Consider the following 23,746-nt stretch of genomic DNA (forward strand, 5'->3'; position numbering starts at 1 on the left):
ATGTAGGACGGGACATGACGCCTGTTAGGCAATATTACAATTTTTCGGACAAAAACAACGCTGTTAACGGCCAGGTACTCATTTTACTTTTCCAAGGACCTAGATTATTATTATTATTACCATTACTTTTTTTTTATCATCATTATTATTATTATTATTCGACCTTATGTGTTTAGGAAACACCAAAGAGAAAGTAAGTAAAGTATTATTATTATGGTAATGATTATAATTATTATCACTGTTATTATACTTCTTGGAGGAGCTAAAACCGTCATCCTATTTAGAACATGCCATTTTTCTAGAAAAAGTGGTGCTGAAGCAATTTTAGTAAAAAGAACATTTATTAATCAGTTATCTATATAGAATTATACAATATGTAAACACAATGGCAAATATCATCCCAATTCCCTTTTCTTGTTTGCAGAAATTCCTCCGAGTGATGTCTGAAATTCCTGTGAGCCAAATTTAAAGTTGGCGTCTCTGTTAATGTCAAACACCTCACGAGATAACTAACTGTCAATTTGTCTACCGACAAGGTCAGAGTACAGAGACTGTATTACTAAGAATAACAAATGACATTTTAATGTTGCGGGAGTGTGGCACGGTAAAGTATTGATGTTAACTCTTCCTAGATTACTCGACAGCATTTGATACGATCAGTTACTCTATCCCTCTTTCTGGGTGGGGTTCCTGGCCTCCCATAGTGGGCAGGGAACCGGGTGGGGTTCCTGACCTCCCATAGTGGGCAGGGAGGCACTTGCTGTGTCTCCTATACCCCTATTCATGTTTTGCAATAATTTCTGTCTTTGTCTTGGAATGAGATTACCTAGTTTTGTCCTGACTCTGACCGGCGGAGACCTTTGATGGGAGGAAAACAGTCGAAAGTAGTAGTATTATAGTTTTGGGAGATTATATTTTTTTCATTGTTAGTCATCTCTGTTATGTATTATTATATGTTATTTTGAATTTATAATGTAAGCATTTGAGTGTATTCCTCTTTGTATTTGTAGGGGGCCTGTGTCGTATCTGGATGAGACTTTTAGGTGATCTCAAACTAAGTACATTGATGGTACGCTCTTGGAATCTACACCAATTCCTTATTTGTACAATTCCCCTTCGTCTTACCTTTTCTTGTGTGCTTTAATTGTAATTCTAGAACTTTTTACTATCCCATTTTCTTCCTTTTTACTGGCGCTGATATAACCTACGTGTGTTGCAAGCGTCGTGAAACCCTTAAACCTAAAAACTATCCCTCTTTGAAAGATTATCCTCATGTTTTGGCAATTCAGACACTATTAGTATTTTGCTATCGTACTAAAGTCACAACAAGATCTATACATCCTCTATACTCAACCATACTGTTGTATATACATTGATAAAGCATTGATGTTGATAAATGAAATAAAAGACCATAAATTACTATCCCAGTAGTCAGGACATTATGTCCCTCTTCTGGATGGGGTCTTCTGACCTCCTCTGGTGGGTGGGCAAGTCACTTGACTGGACTGTGTCTTCTATCCCTCATTCGTGTTTTCCTTTTCCATCTTGCTCTCTTGTCTTTGTTCTGGATTGGGATTGATCGTTGGGGGGGGGGGGGGGGGGGGGGGGGGGGGGGAATTCGCCTGGTGCTGGCGGAAATCCTTAGCTGGGAGGGAGACGTGTAAAGTACCTTTTTTGAGAGATGATATTTGTTTTCCTTGTAAATCCCCTATCTTTAACTGTTATTGTTATGTTCAATTTTATAATTATTAACGATATATTGTAAATTGTAAAGCTTAGTGTACCCTTTTATAGCTGGATCCTTTGCTTGTGTCTAGATTGGACTTTAAGGTATTGTCAAAAATTACCCATGGAATCTTCTGTAGCTTAATTGATCTAGTCTCCAGTCTTTTTCTTTGTTTTTAAAGGTTTTACGGCGCTTGTAACAAATTTAGGTCATATCAGCGCCAGTAAAAAGGAAGAAAATAGGATTTTAATTGTAATTCTAGAACTTTTTACTATCCAATTTTCTTCCTTTTTACTGGTGCTGATATGACCTTAATGCAAGCGCCGTAAAACCCTTAAAAACAAAACAGACAGACTATTGCTGTTTCGCATAACCGACACCTCCCTTCTTATTATTTTCATTTCGCCATCCGTTCTAATTTCAATGCCAGGGCCATGATTTTGATAGTGACGGTACAGCACCACACTCACATCAATCCCATGTAAAATGTCAAGTATACATTTATCTCAATCAACATATCAATAAAGTAAAGAAATAATAACAATGCCCTTGATTTATCCTCAAGCGGAGATTTGTCTTAGGGTTTATTCCAAGGAAAGACTGGAATACGTAACCATAACCAGGTGTCTGCGGCAGCTTATCACCACAAATTGAGCTAGGTGCTTGCTTCAGGCCACATAACGCGGTGAATATTCGAACTGGTTATCATTCGGGTGCGAAGCAAATACCATTTCCCCGAGATTTTTCTCGACCCCCTTGTTCATCCAGGGGTGATTGGGTAGTTGGGTCTAAGGGATCTGCTGGAAAGTGCTTTGGGATACTCAGTGTCCTAAACAAAGAATAACAAGCAAATTGCAATTGTCAGTTTCACGCTATAGAACCGAGATTAACTTCACCTCCATTGGCCTAATTGCTCTGGTGCCATCCAGACACAAGCATATGATGATGATCCCAAGAGGAATACACAAAAAACTACATCAATACATAGCAGAGAGAAAGGGGGGAAAGGTCTCTCACAACCTTCTACTGTTTCCTTCTCAGCGAAAGACTCCAGCCTGGGCCAGGACAAAACCAAAGTAATCTCATACTCATACCAAGAACAAAGGCCCGCCTATTATATGTATCGATATAACATATAGGTCATTTCAGTAAAAGAGAAGAAAATTGGATAGCAAAAGTAAAAAAAAAAAAAATTTTAATTCCGTTTTACAATTATGAGCAAAGTGAGAAAATAAGACAAAGTTCAGATTGGGAACGTATGAAGATTCCAAGAGCACATTATCAGTTACTTTAACTTTTAAGTTTAAGAAATTTTTGTTAAACTGTTTTTCCGTGTACTTTGACACGAAGGCTAATGATTTGGGAGTCGCTGAATCCAATGATGGAATTTAAAATGTCCAAAAAAATAATTAATTTAAATATGTAAACGAGTTTTGATCAGTGTGCTGTTTTTTGTTTTTGTTTTCAAGGGTTTTACTCTACGGCGCTTGCAACAGATTAAGGTCATATCAGCGCCAGAAAAAAAGAATGAAAATGGGATAGTAAAAAGTTCTAGAATTACAAGAAAAGGTAAGACAAAGGGGAACTGGTTCAAATAGGAAACACGTAAATTCCAAGACCACAATATCAAAGTACTAAGTTTGAGATCACCTAATGGTCTCATCCAGACATAAGCAAAGGTCCCCACTAAGACTAAGAAGAAAACACGGAAATGCTGACAAATCATATAGAATATGTTAACAAAACATAAGATGACACAACAGAGAGATGATTTACAAGACAAAAAATATCATCTCCCAAAACTACAAGTATACATTTGACTGTTTCCCTCCCAGCTAGGGTACCGGCCAGGACAAAAAACCTAAGTAATCTCATCCCAAGACAAAGACAAAAAGCATGTTGGAAACCAAGAGGATAGAAGAGACAGTAAGTGCCTCCCTGCCCATTAGAAACCCCACCCAGTCAGTGTGCTAAAAACAGGTGTCAAATTCAGGAAGCTTCAATTGTTACACCAACAGAAACGGCCTACCGCACACGTCTTTGCCTGCATCAATTAAAAACAATACACATATGTATATGACAAGAAAATTAGATACAAAAGACAAGATGAGAGAAAACAAGAGACACACAAGAGTTGGCCTCCTCAGTCTCAACATCTACCCACTTCATCCACACAAAACCATAATGGTGTTCCACATCTCTAGTGCCACCAACAAAATTTCATTTCAACAACAACAAAGAGAGAGATAAAAGAACAAACACAAAATTGAACACTTACACATTATTTTATTTTCAAATGGCCTATTTGATATTGAAGGATTAATTTAATAGTAATAAAAAAAAAAACAAACAAAAACAATAATAAAGTTACAACCTATCAAGCTTACGCTTAGCAAAATTGAAATAGTAGAAATAATCCACATCATTCTTTATTTACTACATTTGGCAAAGGGCGTATTGGAACTTAAATTTTATTAAAAAATAATAAAAGGCTGTACTATAGGAAACGGCATAGGAGTAAAGAACATCGAAAGAATGACAATGCTTGTCTTATGACTCAAACTAAATGGAACCGAATCAAAGAAAGCAGAATCATTCAACTAAAAGTTGCATTTGCAGAGAACCTACAAAAAAAAATTATTTTTTTTATTGGATATATATAAATAAAATAGCCAAGTCTTGGTTAGTAGATATAATTAAATGGGTGCAGAAACTAGCATGACATAATTCTGAAGGACACGAGTTATAATCCAAAAATAGAGGAAATAAATTTTGAGTTGACTTAAGAAACTCTTTGAAAATCAAGATGAAAAGACTTGGAACAAAAAGAACTAACCGGAGTTAGCGACGTCTTTATCAAATTCAATATATTATGCAAGTTAACCCACCTTCTCTGATACAAAGAGAAACTTTTTTTTTTTTAAATAAATAAAAACTGCCGAAGGAAAAAAAAATAATATATTCCACTAGGATCCCAAACAATTAATACAAACATAAAAATGTTCCGACGGAGAGGGGGCAGTGTGAGGGAAAAGGGAAGGAGTGGTGAAAAATGATTGAAGAATGAAATATAAAACTAAGGACAAATTGACATCAGACAACGAAAAACGTATATATTTTATTGTACTAATAATGCAACCGTGAGGATTTACGGGAGCAAGGAGAAGCAAAAAAAAAAAAAAAAAAAAAAAATCAACACTAGTTGAAAAATTGCCGCAAGGTTGAGACGACTTAGAATAAACCATTGAATCAAACCAAAGATATACGACTTTTATCAAGAAGTACACAACAACCAAAAATGGATTAAATCTCTTTCTCTCTCCCAGACACTTTCAAATAAAAAGGAAATCTAGACTCTTACATTAAAAGGCAGAATAGAATTTTTTTACCTTTAAAAAATAAAAAAAGAAAACACTTGCACACGCGCACACTGGGCATCCTCGAGAGAAGTGTAAAATGTACTGGCTACTTCAGGAACACAAAAGAAACATAACCTGTGCCAAATGTGATCACAGAAAATTGAAAAAAATATATAAAGTGTAGGTGTGGTAATCAGGACAGATAATAGTATATCGATGAATTTGAAGACTAGTGTTCATCGTCATTAGCATTATTGTTGTCCACGTGTTGATCATACATTCATTAATATCAGTAATATAAAAAGCCATTATTAATATTCAGTAAATTTATTTGAACTAATATGTAACTTGTTAGAAACATATAAAACCAGTTGACAAAATGATAACATTCAAATAGTTCAAAACAAATGACATGCATCGGGGGAAAAAAAATTTAAAAAATCGATCAGATTCATTGTTAAAAACGGCAATAAGCATTGTTGGTGCTTTTATTAAATGTTGTAGTCTTTTTTTTTTGTTCTATTTAAACGACCGAAACCAAAGGTAAAATGACAAATTCTGAACATCCTATGAATTTTACACCCACATGTCACCATCTCAAAGAGAAAGAAATTTTTTTTTTTAAAGGTGGGATGAAAGAGCAAAGGAAAAAAGAAAGTGGGGAAAGCGAAAAGCATCCCACTCAGATCAAGACAATCATCAACTGTCCATAGACAAAAAAAACCCAGGGCAAGATACAAGGGCCATCAAGAGACAGGTAATTTGTTCTAGAAGTTGCACCATTTTGATTTATAATTCGACAAAAAAAAAAAAAATCTTTAACAATCTTCATTCAACAGCGTTTTGAAGCTAAATAAAAGAATTTTTCAAAAACAATCCTGTCAAACAACGAAGTAAAGGGCTCATGCACAAATATTCTTCAAAGGCCCATTGCGCCAGAATGAGTGGTGAATCGACTTAATGGAGCATCATGATTAAACTGACAATAAGTTATACAATACTTGACTACAACAAACAAAATACAACACATAACCCGTGCCTTCTTTCAAAAGACTACATGCCTGTCCTGTCATTCATATCATGGAGGGGAAGGGAGGGATGGGGGTCAAATCCTATCCAAAATGAGACACCAATCCAGGACCTGCTAGATACGCCATGGTTAAGACATGTTTATCCATATATACTTATCAAGTGTAAACTACAGATAAAAGCATTAAGTAAACAAAACGCTTAAAAACACACTTCTTGTAATTTTTTTTTAATTTTTTTTTCTTGCTTTTTGTTTTATGTTCATAAATAGCACAGGTGCTCTCATACAATTATTCCGCCATTCAGATATCATTTTAGAAAAATCTCACACAAGTTATGATGATAGAAAAAAAAAAAATCTAATTCAAAAAAAAAAATAAATGATTTGACGGGAACAAACCCAGCAGAACATAAAAATGGTGATGATGATTCTCTCATTTCACTTCGAGATTGATCTTCTTCTTTTCTTAAAAATCCAAGACAAAATTCAAACATGGGAACATAAAAAGTTGTTGTCTTATCACTGGTTCTCGCCTTCTTGTTCACACTCTGCTTGATCCGTTGACGTCCACAGCTTTAAAAATTAAGAAAAAGAGAGAGAGAAGAAAAACCAGTACATTAATGAATCCCCAACAAAAGCTTTATTTGAACGAACACAACCCCCCCCTCCCCTCAATTCTTCTTCCCACCAATTATTTTGGCTGTTTTTAAGTATGAGATCCACCATTTTGTTGTTATTCAGTAGTTTTCTCTTTACTCTTAGAAGGAAGACCCTCTTGAAAATGCAACCACCCACTGCTAAATAAAACTCAGATCAGATGTTTTAAACTAAAAAACTCCATATTCTAAGAAAAGTGATATGTCAAAAGAATCACCAAATTAATAAATAGACACAGCCCACCAAAAAAAATAAGAAAGAAAGAAATAACAAAAAATAAAATGGACCCAATAAAAAACAACTACAGACAAAAATAACATACAAATTTCTTTTATATATAACTTTTTCGGTAATCCAATCGGCCGGCATGCCAGCTGTAGCCGGCACTCTTGCACCCGTGGTTTATTCCAAGGAAAGACTGGAATATGTAACCATAACCAGGTGTCTGCGGCAGCTCATCACCACAAATTGAGCTAGGGAGAGATGGCTTGCTTCAGGCCACATAACGCGGTGAAAATTCTAACTGGTTATCATTTGGGTGCGAAGCAAATACCATTTCCCCGAGATTTACAACTTTCATTTTAATCACAAACACATTTGTCATATCCATCATTCACAGCTTTCTACAAGAGAATATTAAGGACATTAAGATCATTTCTTCGACTACTAAGTACAGTGCAATCCCCAGATAACATAGAGCGGGGCTGGAAATCTAAGGGTGTCTTTATTCCCGGGGTTTTCAAGATCGTGGAAAGGGGGGTGATCAGACCTGTGAATATAACGAATCGATGCACAGACCTATAAGACGCCAGAGAATCTAAGTTTCTTGTTGATAAAGGTGTTACCAGTTACACTTTCACTCCCCGAGTGTGTCTTTTCATTGTTTTGATGGTAAACAGTGCTCAGCAGACTCGTCACCGGCTACTTCAAAGGCAATATCAAAGTGATACGGTGTAAAACTATTTCATACACATTCTTCAGGTCTTTATTTCAAGGACAAAGCCATGTCATTTAAATCTATTGAGCCAACCATTGCTCGCTTGAAAATCCCTCACTCTAAGCTTGTGGCAACCATTTTTGTGTGCTTACAGATGATAGGCCCTGAAGTCGATGCATTTGAGGCAATGTCAAAAGGTTTTGTCACATTCTCAACAAAAATACTCCAACGCTAGGTCATTTAGAGAAAAAAACGACAAAACCTGTTTTCATCAGAAGGGCATCTCATTGGCCAGAAAAGAAGAGTTTGTACTGTATCTTTGGCTGAGAGGACAAGGGAAGAATATTTTTATCAAATATTGGTGCCAATTATTGCTATAACAATGTCGCTAAACAAGGGTTTTAAAAAACGAATGTCGCAATTTTGGAGGTTTTATTACGAATAATAATTTTTTTTTTGTAAATCGGGACCAGAGGTTAATGTCAATAGTTAAAGATTGTCGTTATCCAGAATTGCACTGTAATATATAAAGGTTACTTACCGTAAGGTTGTCTCGGAGCAACTGCATTATTAATGTGCTGTCTTTGTAGGATTCTTCATTCAATTGATCTAACTGGGCAATGGCATCGTCAAAGGCCTTGGGAGAAAAAAAAAAAAAAAGATGCACAGGGTTGATAAAAAAAATATTTAAAATCTTAGCTTAAAGAGCTACTTAGGACTATAATTCACATTTTATTAAACTCTGAATATAAACTACAGTGGAATCCTGATAAAGCCAACATTGCCAGACCAGAAACCTTGGGGTGGACTTATTACCCATGTCTGAAATATTGTGCTCATGAATTACTTAATTAGTCAATCGACTTAATCTTAGATAGACAGGCAACCACTGCCTAATAACCTTTTAGGAAACAACTGTACAGAGATATTAGCCGGATTAGGGCCTTTATGTAAAAGAAATCAAGAGGAGCTAAAAACAAACAAAATATAAGTGGCATGAAAAAGTAGCTTTGCCCATTAAATCTGGAAAAACATTTCCGCACTTATACTTCAAAAGTGTAAGGATCAACATCTCTTTTGCTTTAGCATAATCATTGTCTTAATAGTTCTTGTTTTTAGAAGTTGATTTATGCTAACATGTCCAAATCGCAACCAAAGGAATGGATGAAATTTTATTTAGATTTGTTCCTTGCCTCCGACAGTCTAAGATAGTCAGTTATCTTGATAGACTGGATTGGAATACAAGTATGATTTACTGATTCAAAATTAGACAACATAAAATTTTAATTAAATCTTTTTCAAATAAATAAAGAAAGTTATCTCACTTACGGTCCAAACGGATCAATCCTAAAACAAACAAAAATCTAATGTACATAACAATAACACCAAACCAGGTTTTGGCGCAAGCTCCGATACTTACTGATTTGGCTAAAGCGCAAGCCTTGTCCGGATCATTCATTATCTCATAATAAAATACAGAGAAATTTAGGGCCAATCCTAATCTGATGGGATGTGTAGGCAACATTTTTTCTTTAGCAATGTCTGTGGCTTCTTTGTAGGCTTTATCAGAAGCATCAACATTTGCTGGAAAAAAAAAAAAAAAGAAACAAAGAAAAGCGTGAAAATAACCAATTTTAATTTTAAATGCTTGAAAGTCATATTTTGCTAATACTAATATTTGAGTTCTAAGTCAGACCTCTAAAAAAAATTAAATTCAAAACTTGTATATATAAGAAACTGTAATTATAAATCACAAGCTTGACATTGGAAATCAAATTTTTAGATGGAATATATGAAACCCTCTTTTATCACTCATGTCAATAATGTGCCAGGTCCGGTCAGTAGTAAAAAGCATTCCACGCTGTGTGTCAACGCACTAGATGATTTTTACAACTTAAAAAAAAAAGGTCTGGGTTGTGTTATAAAGGCTCGTGTTACATCATGCAAGTACAATCAAGCATAAAGAATTTCATAAAAATTGAGAAAAACCCCCACAAAATCAAATCGCTACAGTGGAATCCAGATAAAGCCTACACCGCCAGACCAGAAAGACTGGTTGACTTTAAGCAAGGTTGAATTTTGTCATCAATGAAACATAAATAAAGAGCAGAATGTTGACTTTTATGCGGATTATGGTGAGGGAGTTCTATCCAGTGATAGCAGTCTGCTGCAATGGATCTCAGATATTCTAAATCATATTTACATCTTAGTTCTTGTGTGTTTAGTTTTGTTTTTAAGGGTTTTACAGCGCTTGCAACACATTAAGGTCATATCAGCGCCAGTAAAAAGGAAGAAAATCGGATAGTAAAAAGTTATAGAATTACAATTAAAGTATCCAGGAATAAGGCAGACAAAGGGGAATTGGTTCAAATAGGGAACAGATGTAGATTCCAAGAGCACACTATCAGTGTACTTAGTTTGAGATCACCTAAAAGTCTCCTCCAGACAAAAGCACAGGTCCCCACTAAGAGGAATACCCTCAAATATTTACAAATCATATATAATACACAAACAAAACATAATACAGTGCATAACAGAGAGATGATTGACAAGGAAAAAAATATCATCTCCCAAAACAATGACTATGCATTCGACTGTTTCCCTCCCAGCCAGGACTCCGGCCAGGTCCAGGACAAAACCAAGTAATCTCATTCCAAGACAAAGACAGAAAGCATGTTGGAAAACAGATATAAGGGGATAGAAGAAACAGTATGTACCTCCCTGCCCACTATGGGAGGTCAGGAACCCCACCAAGAGTTCTTGTGTGTCATCCAGCCGCTCGATGTCTTTACTTATCGTCGTGTACATGCTAGTTGTGGGTCTGCCTTTGTGTTTGTTATGTCTGCTTGGCATAAAGAATAATGCCATTGCTCCTTGTCTTATTTGCTGGAATATGTCCGTCTCTGCTTAGAATTTGTCCAAATAAGTCTCCATCTTGATCCCATTTATACCCCTTACGAAGCTGTCAATCTTGAATTTGAAGAAATTTATCTTTATAGCCCAACAAAGATTGATTGCATATGACAACAATGATTTGGAAAGCAAAAAGAGATGTCTTCATAAAAGGTATATTACAGGAAGAATGCACTAGCTCATCAAAGTCATCTGTGACTGTTCTGTCTTGATTGGACTGTAATGTAACTGAACAAATGCAATTACAGACCTGTGGGGCCTTTTGCAAATACAAGCCTGTGAAGATTGAAAAATAGGGCTGTGTTCAAACAACAGACCGCTATCTTTTATTGAGGGAATTCAGATTTAAGACAGCCAAAGGGAACTCAAAAGGAACACTTACACGACTTCTCCTCTCCTGGTTGCGAAACCTCTGATAAGTATCTATAATAGTCTCCCTTCATTTTGAGGTAAAACACCAAGCCATCCACAATATTGCTAGACTCATCTTCCTTAGCCTTGTCAATCAGGTACTTGGACAAGAGTTCCTGGGAAAAAAAAAAAGTTCTTGCATTAAATTTGTTTTATTTTGTTGTATTTTATTATCATACATCAAAGTAAAGTTCAGATGAGTAAATTCATTGTACAATTTATGAAATGCACATAAGTCCTCCATATGAACTAATCAAACAATTTAACAATTGTCTGAAAATAAGTGGCTGATTTAATGAAAGGGTCAAAAGTTTTGATTAGAAACAGCTGTTCCAAACAATTCACTACTGAAAGAGATAAGTGAGTAATTGATTTATTTTTTAGAAATTAAATGGCCCTCGCTTACTTCGGTCATGGAGAAAAGAAAAATGTTCAGTTCAGTATCTGCAACAATATTCACACGAATGATTCAATTCGACACCAGTGATAACAAATTAAAATCCCAATTTCTAAATGGGTCCCTGCATGTACTGACATGAGAGAAAATGTAATTGTAAACTGTGGAACAATCCTTAAAACAACTGAGGCTACTACTAAGGAACGACGATGATGAGTCCCAAACATCTACAAAGCAAAGGCTTTTAGGAAGACACTCCCAGAGGGTATTCCCTAACCCCTTCATTAATTACCAACGGGTTAGCCTAAATTAGTTGAATAGACAAAACACTGATTTGTATGAAAATTCCCATTTCCTTCCAAGTGTCTGATGCCCATTTAAAGGAATTTCTCTAATGAATTCACACCATTTCACAATCTGCACTTCCAGAAGTCTGAGAAGAACGAATGGACTTTGGGGTAACTTTTAACCTACTAGTTTCCTGATATTTATCTCTACCCTTAGCAAGAACCGCAGCCTTTATGGCATAGAATATTCTGCAGTTATATCATATGTGCTATTGAACACTCTCCCTCCAATCCTCTTTCTTGCAGCTTAATCAGGACATCAGCACCTTGTTCAGGTTGAATTATTATTTTAAGAAATCCACCCCATGAGACACTTTTAATGTAAATTGCTATTTCTAGTGAGGACAATCAACACAATACTGTGGTTCCATGAAAGCTAACAGTTTGATCGGTGAGGAAAGCAAGAAGAACACAAGATTATTTCACATTTATTACTCAGCAATAGAGGACGCATTTCAAAAGGAAAAAAAACAGCAAAAGTGTGGGTTGATTTGGAAAAAGCTTTTGATAATGTCTGAAAAGAGGGGCATCTACAAAATTCCCCATGATATGTACAAATGGAAATGGAAAGAGAGCTTCCATACATACTGGGAAGCAGGAGTTGAAATACAAGGAATCAAAGCAGACAAGAATCAATTAAATGAGGAGTACCGCAAGTGGGTTCGTTGTCTCTAACATCAACAATATTGCTTATTTTTATCAAATACAAATCAAATGTACAGAGAAAATGTCCATGTATGCAGATGATCTGGTAGTGCTAATCTCAGCAAAAAGCAGTAAGGGATAGGCTACATATAAGGCAAATTAGACCAATGGACTCAAAAACTGGTAAATTAATATCAATGCCCAAATTATAAAAAAAACATTTAGTTTGTCTACCAAAAATAAAAGCATCACTCTCAAAATTGAACACCATACCTTTGCAAACAATCAGGCACCTAAATATTTAAAACAAAAAAATCATGAACAAACTCTCCAATACGGAATGCAGACCTGCCTACTTGAAAATTTAAAAACTCGTAATTTTCAGGAGATAAAAATTGTAGTCGCTATAGTTACTTAAAAAATCAACCATTCACAACCACAGGAGTTAAATAATACTTCAAAACCCTAAAAAATATTCAGTTTGGCATCAACCTTAAATTTCAATAAGTTTTAATGACTGAGATACCCATGAAGTTCTGAAACTAGAACCCAAATTTCGTAATTCTACGAATTTTTCGCAATAGTGGGCAGGTCTGCAAATGGGGGACATTCATGAACATTCTGAGGCAAATGTATCAAGGTTATGCCAGACCTTCACTAGAATATGAGGGATTGCAGCCTGGGATACTTGCACAAATGCCAAAATAAAAAATAATTAAAGTCCAAAACCAGAACCTAGGATGCATGACTGGAGGAATTCAATCATATAAATGAAAACACTGAAAGAAAGAACAAAAAAATTGCTGTAAAAAAAAAATTGCATACCCAAAACAACCACTCCATGAACCCCAAATATAAATCAAAATAAAGACTGATAATCTCAAACTTCATTGAAACAGAAAAATTGAAATTACGGTATAATAAAGTAATATAAAGTTATAATCAATGGCACCTCAGCAAAGCATCACAAACAGAATTTTAAAATAATATATTAAAGACAATGAAGTGAATCTACATCAAAGGGCCAAATAAAGATTACAAAAAAGTACACAGCAACGGGAACTTACTAAGCCAACAAAAACTGAAGTATTGACAATCGAGAAGAAATAGATTATCAGAGAATCAAACACCTCTATCAATGCCAAAATAGTCTTCCTTACAGATCTCAGACAAATATTAGACACTTTAAGCAACCCATTGCAAACAAATCTAAACCATGTAGTAAGTGCAGAACTAATGAAATTAAGTCAAAGAGCAAAAGACGCTAACTTCAATACATTCCCGGTCACTGCTGCTTCATAATAAAATAATAAAACATCAGATACTTTGGCTAGAATGGGATCTGAGGAAACATAAGAATGAAACATGAGGTTGGTGAAACCAAGTCAATCACCGAGTCCCAAGCAAAAGCCAACTGACAGCAATATCCATTGTAATTTATATAAATGGTAAACCCACTGTGGTGGCGACAACCCATGATAGGACTTTCTTTTAATTTCAAAATCCTAATTTACTTCTTCACAAGTAAAAACCTATTCATCACCATTGGCACTGCAAGCAGGGTTTCAAAATCTTAATTTCTGACAGTTGGTGCTGCAAGCAGGGTGTCAAAAACCGATTCATCAGTGCTGATAGTGTATAAAAGTGAAAAAGGAGGAAATTTTGAATTATTGCTTTTAAGTTAAGCCCCATTTTTACTGCACTAATCCCCACTTTGAGAGCAATTCAGATGGTAAACTATCACTGATACGCTAGTTGACTTATGGAAAATGGAAAACTGCACCAAACATTGATAAGGGGATGTGTGATAATTTTAACTTTAAAAAGGAGCAAATTCCTCCCCGGACTCCAAAATTACGAATTTCCACGGATCCGAGGGAAACCATCAAGACTGATTCATGACAATTGGCGCTGCAAGCAAGGTGTCAAAAAATATTCATGACAAATGGCGCTGTGAGCGGGATATAAAAAATCTGTTCCAAGAGAGCTCTCTATTTTATCTCAGAAGGGAGCTCACTCCAACACCATAAATAAACCAGTCTCTCCTATATATGCCTCCCCTGTAGAGCACCTGATATGTAACCACTTGCAGGGTTGTAATGCAAATTGTATGGGATTCTGAAAAATATCTAAGCTTATGAAACCAGAAATCTTTTACCAAAACGAGAAAAATTAATAACACGAAAATGAGACTGCATGGTGAACCAAAGTTTCTCAATCTAAAGAACAAATGAATTTTAAAAAGATCTTCCAAAAAGGATAGGTGAAACTCAAATGGTTACTGTCAATCATAATTTCTAAAACAAGTGTTAAAATGACTGAAAAGGGTGAAACGATGTCAAAGTAATTTGAGAAATGTCAGAAAAGTATACAATTTCCCCTGTCACCATTGCTGAAAACGCCAAATGATAGAGTAAGTTGAATTAACAATATCAACATTTTTTAAATGGCAGTTCTTTTTTTTCCATATTTAAAGTCCAAAGAAAGTAATGTATGTACTAGCGACTGGAAAAATCACAAAGCAGGGAAAAATATAAATGGCCATAAATAAATAGAAACTGACCCCTACACTATTACAACTACAGGTACTAGTAAGTGTGTGAGTTGCATAATAATAATGTTGTTCTTACTCTTACTTCTAGTGTCGTATTTATTATAGAAAAGAAAAGTTTCAATCAAGTAAAATTCATATTAACAGTGAAAATCCATGTTGGCATAGCTTAGGATTAGGACAGTCACTACTTTTTTATTAAGGCCATCACTCTAAGATTTAGATATATGATTTACAATAGCAATATCACTACACGACAAGAGGGTTTCTCTTACAATATGACTATGACTAATGTAGGCACTTGCAAGAAGTAGCTATCGCGAGTTGAAAACAGGCGAGGATTTCTGTTTCCGTTTTTGAGGGGAAAAAATTTAGGAGTGATTTTAAAATGTTCATTCTTCTTTTTCAGTGGAATGAAATGGTATGTATTATATATCATTGGAAAGGGCATAAAATTCTACATACAATGATGCTAATATTATTATATTTTTATATCATGATTTTGAGAAATCTTTGTGTAAAGAGAGTATATGTGTTTAAACGCTTATAACTTTTAAACCAGAGATGGTCCTTCTTAATAAAAACAAGTCCTTCTGAGATACATATTAAAGTAGCTTCTCTAAAAATTTCAGAGCAAAATATGTTTGCACTCAAAAGTTAGAGCTCCCCAAAAAACAGTAATTGGCCTCGATTGTTTACAGAAGCTGCCATTTTCTTATACTGATTCACTTCCTGTCGTCTGCTGCGTTTGAGAGATAACTTCGTCAATCCACATCAAAACTTTACATCTGTATATCTTACAATATATTCCATTTATGGAAGTTATTTTTGTTTTAAATTATTTAATTAATTGGCGTTTTCATGTCCATGCATTCATTTTATAATTTACAATTCTCTTCCTTTTTTTTCCGATTGATTTTTCACTGTTGATTTTGACGTTTTTCATCCTTTGACGGACGTCTGTCCAATTTAGGGGAACGGGGGAGCGGAAGTTTTTAAAATCACCTATTTTCGATCATTTTAAACACGAATACACCACCTCAAACATTTATCAGTCCATATCTCTGCTTTTATGAGGTCTATTTTAATTTTGAAAAGTTCAAAGTGAATAACTAAATGACGCCGATTCAGTGGTGTATTTGGTCTATCTACATGTGAATAAATATTTAATTTTCGACTTTTCCAAAATTCCAATAGGTCATTCATTTGCATGTCGTGATCTATTTTTCCTTGATTTCAGCTGATTCAGCTCTAAACTATACTTTTCTCTCTCAATAAATAATTATTTTTCTGTTTGCAATGTATTACAGAGATGTTGAATTACCACATGTGAAAAATTCAAAGTTGTATCTGAAGCCGTTTCTGAATTATACTTGATTATCCATTAGGTTGCTGTGTTTTGGTCACATATTTTCCTATAAGCTTCTCTATAGAGATTTTTCACCACATAAAAGGTCATAACTTTTGAACTAGTTGAGATAGAGCGATAATTTTTTCACTTTAGTAAATGTTTCACTCCCCTTTATTTTTCTACGCTAAATTAATACCGATAGCACTATTTTGAAAAATTCTTGCAAGTGCCTAAATGACATAATCATGAATGACAATGGCATTTTTAATTCATATCACTATCAAATAACATAGACCACCATCGACTGAATTTAAATCGGGGATATATTAAAATAGAACTGATCGTGCATCAAAAGTCAAGGTCAAAATCTGACTACATAAATTATAAATGCATCTGAAAATCCTGATTACTGACCGATACCGACTAGAGTCTCTCAACCAGGCCAATGACAATGTGTCAAGTTTGCAAATTGTAATTGTAGGTTAGTCCTCTATCTCTTAACTCATATTCGTAGTTTCAATTCAAGGCCTCCACTCAGGTGTGCATAAATTATTCATTCATTTGCACTTTTTAAACTAGGTAAACATCTATATGTTTTTACACTGCTAGACAATACACCAACGTCATATTCAACAATGTTGTCAAATGGATTTCAAGTCAAGGCCAAGCAAGGCAACAACCAAAACATGTCAGTGTCAGATCACTCACCAGAACTTCCTTGCAAATCTTTTTCAATTCATCCTCTATAGTTTCTTTGTATTTCTTGGCCATATCCACTTTTTTCTCATTACTATCCGTTGTCTTCTGTTCGATGCTAGATACCACACGCCATGCAGATCTTCTTGCACCAACAACATTCTTGTAAGCAACCGAAAACAGGTTTCGCTCTTCATTATTCAGCGGTGTTGTTGTCGGTCCAGAATTGTACAGGTAATCCACACACTTTTTCATGGCCTCGGCCATATCATCATACCTCTCTGCCTGCTCGGCGAGCTTGGCGTTGAGTACAAATTGTTCCTTCAACGAAAGGCTCATTTTCAAAGCCTAAATTCCGTAAGGCAGACAGAAATTCTGCTGGAATGAAACAGAAGTATTTCAAGATGGCGAGACGAAATGGATCTACTTCCCGATAGACGATTACTCACATAATCATTAATTCAATTCTGGAGGTAATAAGGTTGATTAAAAACACAAAAATGAGTTCTTTTATTACATCTATCTTGCAACAGCTTGATAAAGATGTTTAATGGTTACTTTTATTCACATTCAAATTAAATTATATCGAACTCTTTTTGGATATGCACTTGTACTTCCGCAATTTTTACAACGCTTCTAGGATAACTACGCTACGTGAAGAAGCCTTCCTCCGGGGGCCAACCCGGCTTAAAATGACGTCACAGTTTCCAAGGTAACGTGCATTCCTAAGATGTGAGTCCATTGACTTGCAGTTTGTTGACAACCTAAACAAGCACTTAATTAATTACCGCAACAGTGATCTTCATCGGATTTTCGAACAAATATTCAATCTATCATACTATAAAAATAAATCGATTGACAGTTTATACGAAAATATTCGCCGGAGTTTCGAACTTACGGAGTCATCAAATCAATGACGATTCGAGTGGAACCGTTCCATTCATAAATTGACTGAGTGAAAGTGAAATAAGGCTGTTTACTACGCGCTCGTAGTAGAGGTCTAGGTAATTTGCGAAGTCAGCAAAGAGTGAAGTGAAATTTTAAAATCTTTGAAACTATACATCAAGATGTTCTCGCTATGATTTGAAAACAAAATTCTTCTATAATCAATGCGTGTTATTTCATGAAATGTAGATTAAATCACAGGTGTATGTCGACAGACTGATAATACAACAAAATAGAATTCCGGTCTTTCCGTTTGTAAAATATATAATATATATCTCAGTAACTATCGTACGCAGAGTCATGGGTACTCTTCTCCTACGGAGAATTAGCTCTCTCTCTCTCTCTCTCTCTCTCTCTCTCTCTCTCTCTCTCTCTCTCTCTCTCTCTCTCTCTCTCTCTCACACTCACACACACACACACACACATACAACTATTGTAGAGGATGCTATGATAAAAGAAGTCATCTCAATGATGATGACTAACTCAACGCGTATGCAACTGACTCGATTAATTACCTTAAAACGTTAAATTAGTTTACAACAGCCTCATTTTATAATGGACGACAGAACCAGTTTTTTTATGGTTGATTCCTGCCATTGCAACTATTAAAAATGTATAAATTAAGATCTAAAAAAGAACCCGTGCCCAACAAAGCAAGAAAGAAAAATACGATTTTTTAAAAATGTGTATATATATATATATATATATATATATATATATATATATATATATATATATATATATATATATATATATATATATATCTTTTTAATATCCCAAAAATTCAGCCTGTCTCGACTAGATTATAGAAAACTACCTCAGACTTCCTGATAAACTGTCAGACGGGCTACCATCACACCATAGAAGTTACCCGCAAGGTCCCATGATTAAGAATTATTGTTTAAGATGAGAGTCATTTAAATCGATCGATATTTGAAGGACGAGTTTTCTGGACCATTTGTTTAAATATGCGTGACTTTCTTGAGCGCGGCAGTAGACTGGTTCAACACTACCTTCTGATCCTTATAACGTTAGAATACCTACACAATGCTTTAAATATATATATATATATATATATATATATATATTATTATTATTATTATTATTATTATTATTATTATTATTATTATTATTATTATTATTTACAATATTTACCACAATGTTTGAGACAGTCTACATTAATGTTTCAGGCTTAATTTGCCATCGTCAGGACTGACGATGGCAAATTAAGCCTGAAACATTAATGTAGACTGTCTCAAACATTGTGGTAAATATTTTAAATAATAATAATTCGCTCCATTACTGCATGTCGAGCACTTTTCGTACCATATTTGTATCAAACACGATTCAATATATATATATATATATATATATATATATATATATATATATATATATATATATATATATATATATTTATATATATATATATATATATATATATATATATATATATATATATATATATATATATATATCCTAAGTCTGGAAGCAGAGCCTCGTTTTCAGGTTTTTGTATAATAAAGATCTTCACACAGATAGTTCTACGAAATGTCCATAGATAGTAGGTAGTAGGCATGCCTGCACTTTTTTTATTTTTGTTGTGTACCTATGACATCGATTGTAGGGCGTATATTTTTAACATATCTCTCGACCAAGCCGGGGGTGCCGTAATAATCGGGTCTCGGGTTCAACTCTCCATCGTCTCAAACGTTTGTTGTTGTTTTTTTTTTGTTTGTCTGTTTGTTTGTTTGTTTGTTTGTTTTTGTTTTTGTTTTTTGTTTTTTTTTTAAATTGTCTTCTGGCATTTTTCTGCTGGCTTCATCTCTTTGTATTATTTACATAGGTGTCTGAAATAGGTCTGAACGCTCATGCGAACAGTTTTTTTTTTAAAGATTAAAATGGAGCTTTTATATAGCGCAATATCCACAAAATGTGCTCGAAGCGTTTTACAAAGGGTCCCTGACCAACAGCAACACGTAATATGTAGAACGAAACATGACGCCTGTTAGGCGATATTTCAATTTATTTTCTCTGACAGAGACAACGCTGTCGACGCCAGGTACTCATTTTACACCTGAGTACGGTTAGAGAATTCGAGTAAAGAGCCTTTTCCAAGGACTCAACTATGCACCGAGCGAGGCTCGAACCCAAGACCTTCCGATCTGAAAATGAGTTTCATAGCACAAGACCACATAGCCGCACAATAGTCTTCAATAGTCCTTTAGAAGAATCATGCGATGGAAAGAGAAGAATGGGACGCCCAAAACCAAAGTGGCGCAGAATGATGGAGAGGGAAAGACATGATGTTGGAATAATATATAGATAGTATGCGCTTGGCTAAGAAACTCACAACATTGCCATTCGGAAGTAAAACGGACCAACACATAAAACTATGTGTAACCATGAACTTTTATAGTCTGATTTATATAGTTTAGTGAAAAGTACTCATAAACGTGGATGGCAAAAAACCATAGCAAAGACATGAGTGACGTCATCTTCGATCTATCTATATACTCCTGGCAGCAAGCAAGAACTAAAGCAACTGTTCAGCTCTTATGGGGCTAGTAGTAGTAGTAGTAGCGTATGGCTACACCTCCAAATGTATTTCGTCAACCCAGCTTCTAAAGTCTTCCTCCTCCCTAAGGATGGTTTCGTAGCCTCCTTCAAGTTTAGTGACTGGACAGTGGAGGACGATGTGATCGCTGGTCTCTGGGGCTGCCTGACATTTCTGGCAGGTATCACTGTTTCCAAGTTTCCATCTGCACATATTTGATGCAGTTCTGCCATGTCCAGTTAAGAGGCGGTTTGAGGAAATCCAGTATTTCCTGGCGTTATGAATGCAGGCACTCTTTTGGTTGGATAATGATGTTTCCTCCTTTTGGTGTTTCCCTGTTCCACATTTCTCACCAGTTTTCCTCCACACTGAAGTCTACCATTTTTGTTAGGTGGAAAGGTCTTCCCGATTTAAGTCTGGTTGTTGAAGGTGCCCCCTTTACGATTGATTTTATGGGAGTGTTGTCTGTGGCTTCGTCAATTCTTGCATGCATCCTTTGATTAGCATCTTGTCGTCTTAAACTTGGTGGTGCAATGCCGCTCAGTGTTGGGAGCCACTGAGTTGGAGTTGACTTGAGACATCCTGTTATAATTCTCATTGATTCTTTTAATCGGATGTCAATGCGATATACATGTGGGCTCCTCATCCAAACAGGGGCACTGTATTCTCCCACACTATAGCACAGTGCCAAAGCAGACGTTCTCAGCACCTGTGGTGAGGCTCCCCAGGTGGTAATTGCAAGTTTTCTCACCAGGCTGTTTCTTTTTGCGATTTTATTTGCGGTTCCTTCAATGTGTTTGCGATAGTTTAGTTGTCTGTCCAATGTAATACCAAGGTATTTAGGATTGGGGTCTGGGGGTAGTATTGAGTTACCGGGGGCCGAGAGAAATAGACAGGTAGATAACCACGCCTCTCGGACAATCGTCATAATGGCAGTGATTGGTAGACATGGCAAACTACACCGATTTTTACTATTGATGGTTTGTGTTTAAGTAAAATACCCACTGTTCTACGGCTTGATAAACAGAATTACCACAGAAAACTATGTGTAAATTTAAACTTTATACTTTAGTCTGATCGAGATAATCGTGTGATAACTAGTCACCCATTTGGCGGTATAAAAACAATAACAATGATCAGAGAGAGAGAGAGAGAGAGAGAGAGAGAGAGAGAGAGAGAGAGAGAGAGAGAGATTTCATTCACGTTACTCTTTATAAACAACCAACTATATTTGTCCGAGCATGTGTGAGGGTGTGTCACAAATTTCATGTTTTGATTGGTCAAAAATCTTAATTAGGTTAAGGTAAGAATCGTGCTAGCCTCCTACACTGAGTACTGAGCTCACAAAAACACATACTAAGGAAGAGATAGAGATGCATTGGTTGGCCCACTGTAACCTCCTCCTCTGTCAAATGTCTAAATATGGAAACTTGATTGGTCATGTTACCCTTTAAACGGCTATGTGGTTTAGTGGGATGACACTCGCTTTCGGATTTGAAGGTCATGGGTTTGAGCCTCGCTCGGCGCATAGTTGAGTCCTTTGAAAAGGATCTCTACTCATATTCTCTCACCGTACTCAGGTGTAAAATGAATACCTGGCCGTTAACAGCGTTGTCTACGTCTGCAAAATTGTAATGTCGCCTAACAGGCGTCATGTCTGGTTCTATATGTTACGTGTTGTTGTTGGTCAAGGACCCCCGTGTAAAGTGCTTTGAGCACGTTTAGTGGATATTGCGCTATGTATAAGCTCTATTCATTTTTGTTGTTTCTTGTTTGTTTTTTTTTTGTTTTTTTGTTTTGTTTGTTTGTTTTGTTTTTTTTTTAAAAAACAAAATAATGCATCGAGTAAGACCACGGTTGTCGGTTGTAGTTATGAGACAATGAAGACAACGCCCAGAGAGGATACTATCTTTGTATTGACAATTATCAAGAAATGGACCAGCCGCCAATGCCGCAAAAGGGAAGCCTATAGTTCAATGGTTAAAAAACGGGCTCCCTTTTCATTGGAAATGTAAAAACACTTTTCCGGAGGATTGAATTGAGTCGTATTTTCTAGTCTAACTATTATAATAATATGCTGGTCGTCAATAGAGATCTTCCATCCTCGCTCTTTTACATCCCGTAATCCTAAGAATCTGCATATGCATCCTGCCACCTAATGTAAATTCTTCATTATTAGTACTCCGAAGGACTAGATAGTTACATAAACACTCCAAAGGATTTAGGAACCAAAAGAGTAGAGGGCTTGATGTCATGACTTTTAATAAATAATAAAAAAAATCCCTTTATTCATCCCATATGGGAATTGGTCTCTAAGGTCTATTGTAATGGAAGACTGGAATAACCCAGGCGTCAGCCGCAGTGCAACGCCGCAAATTAAGCTAGGACGAGGTGACTTGCTTAAGGCCACACAGCGCAGCGCAGCGGCGGGCGATCGAACTCGGTGTCTTTCTTGGTACAAAGCAAAGACCGTACCGTTGAGCCACGCTTCCCTGTTGTAGAAAAAGCTAATATATATATATATATATATATATATATATATAATATATATATATATATATATATATATATATATAAACGAAAACCATGAAATAATAATGCTCAACTTTTTGATAAAAAGGAGCTATTTATAAAATATTTCAAGTATAATTATAATCAACTTCTACAATATTGTTTCGACGAGAATTCGCTCTCATCATCCTGACGAGAGCGAACGCTCTAAACAATATTGTAGAAGTTGATCATAATTATACTTGAAATATATATATATCTATATATATATATATATATATATATATATATATATATATATATATATATATATATGTGTGTGTGTGTGTGTGTGTGTGTGTATTATATATAGACCACTCTAATGATGGTCAGTGTTTTTTGTTTCAACTCCACGCCCTCTATCAAGCCAGACTTGCCTACAACTACAAAAAAAAAATCGTAAAATTACGAAATTTCGGCTCCAATTTCAGATCTTCATGAACATCTCTATGTCTATAAAACGTTTTAAAAATTAAAGGTGATACCAGGGTATATAATTTTAAGGATCTTGAAGTGTTATTTAATAATTGTGAGGGTATGGTTGATCTATAAAGTAAACTTTAGTGACCATTATTTTTATGTCCCAAAAGTTACGAGTTTTTGAATTTGCATGACTGCCCCAAGAGGATAATTGCCTAGTTATGGGCCTGAGCGACGTGAACATATATGCAGGT

At 35.5% G+C, this 23,746-nt stretch overlaps 1 protein-coding gene across 1 annotated transcript; it reads right to left on the bottom strand.

Moving 5' to 3' along the window:
* Positions 1 to 3,992: 3,992 nt before the first annotated feature.
* LOC144956687 (14-3-3 protein beta/alpha-B-like) lies at positions 3,993 to 17,704 on the bottom strand. Its single transcript, XM_078887345.1, has 5 exons — positions 17,033 to 17,704; positions 11,005 to 11,149; positions 9,130 to 9,293; positions 8,251 to 8,346; positions 3,993 to 6,688 (listed from the first exon to the last, which is right to left on the bottom strand). Exons 1-5 carry the CDS (start codon positions 17,357 to 17,359, stop codon positions 6,635 to 6,637), a joined length of 786 nt encoding a protein of 261 aa, XP_078743471.1. The 5' UTR covers positions 17,360 to 17,704; the 3' UTR covers positions 3,993 to 6,634.
* Between the last annotated feature and the right edge of the window lie 6,042 nt (positions 17,705 to 23,746).

The sequence above is a fragment of the Berghia stephanieae genome, chromosome 11, assembly GCF_034508935.2.
Source record: "Berghia stephanieae isolate SIO BIC M18660-M18661 chromosome 11, UCSD_Bste_1.3, whole genome shotgun sequence".
NCBI classification, from domain to species: Eukaryota; Metazoa; Mollusca; class Gastropoda; order Nudibranchia; family Aeolidiidae; genus Berghia; species Berghia stephanieae.

Bases quoted from the DNA above. Each gene is read 5' to 3' on its own strand.
- LOC144956687 (XM_078887345.1), bottom strand. From the start codon at position 17,359: ATGAGCCTTTCGTTGAAGGAACAATTTGTACTCAACGCCAAGCTCGCC. The intron at 11,150-17,032 runs GTGAGTGATCTG...TTTTTTTCCCAG, and splicing joins AGATTTGCAAGGAAGTTCTG to GAACTCTTGTCCAAGTACCT. The intron at 6,689-8,250 runs GTAAGTAACCTT...TAATTTTTAAAG, and splicing joins TGCTCCGAGACAACCTTACG to CTGTGGACGTCAACGGATCA.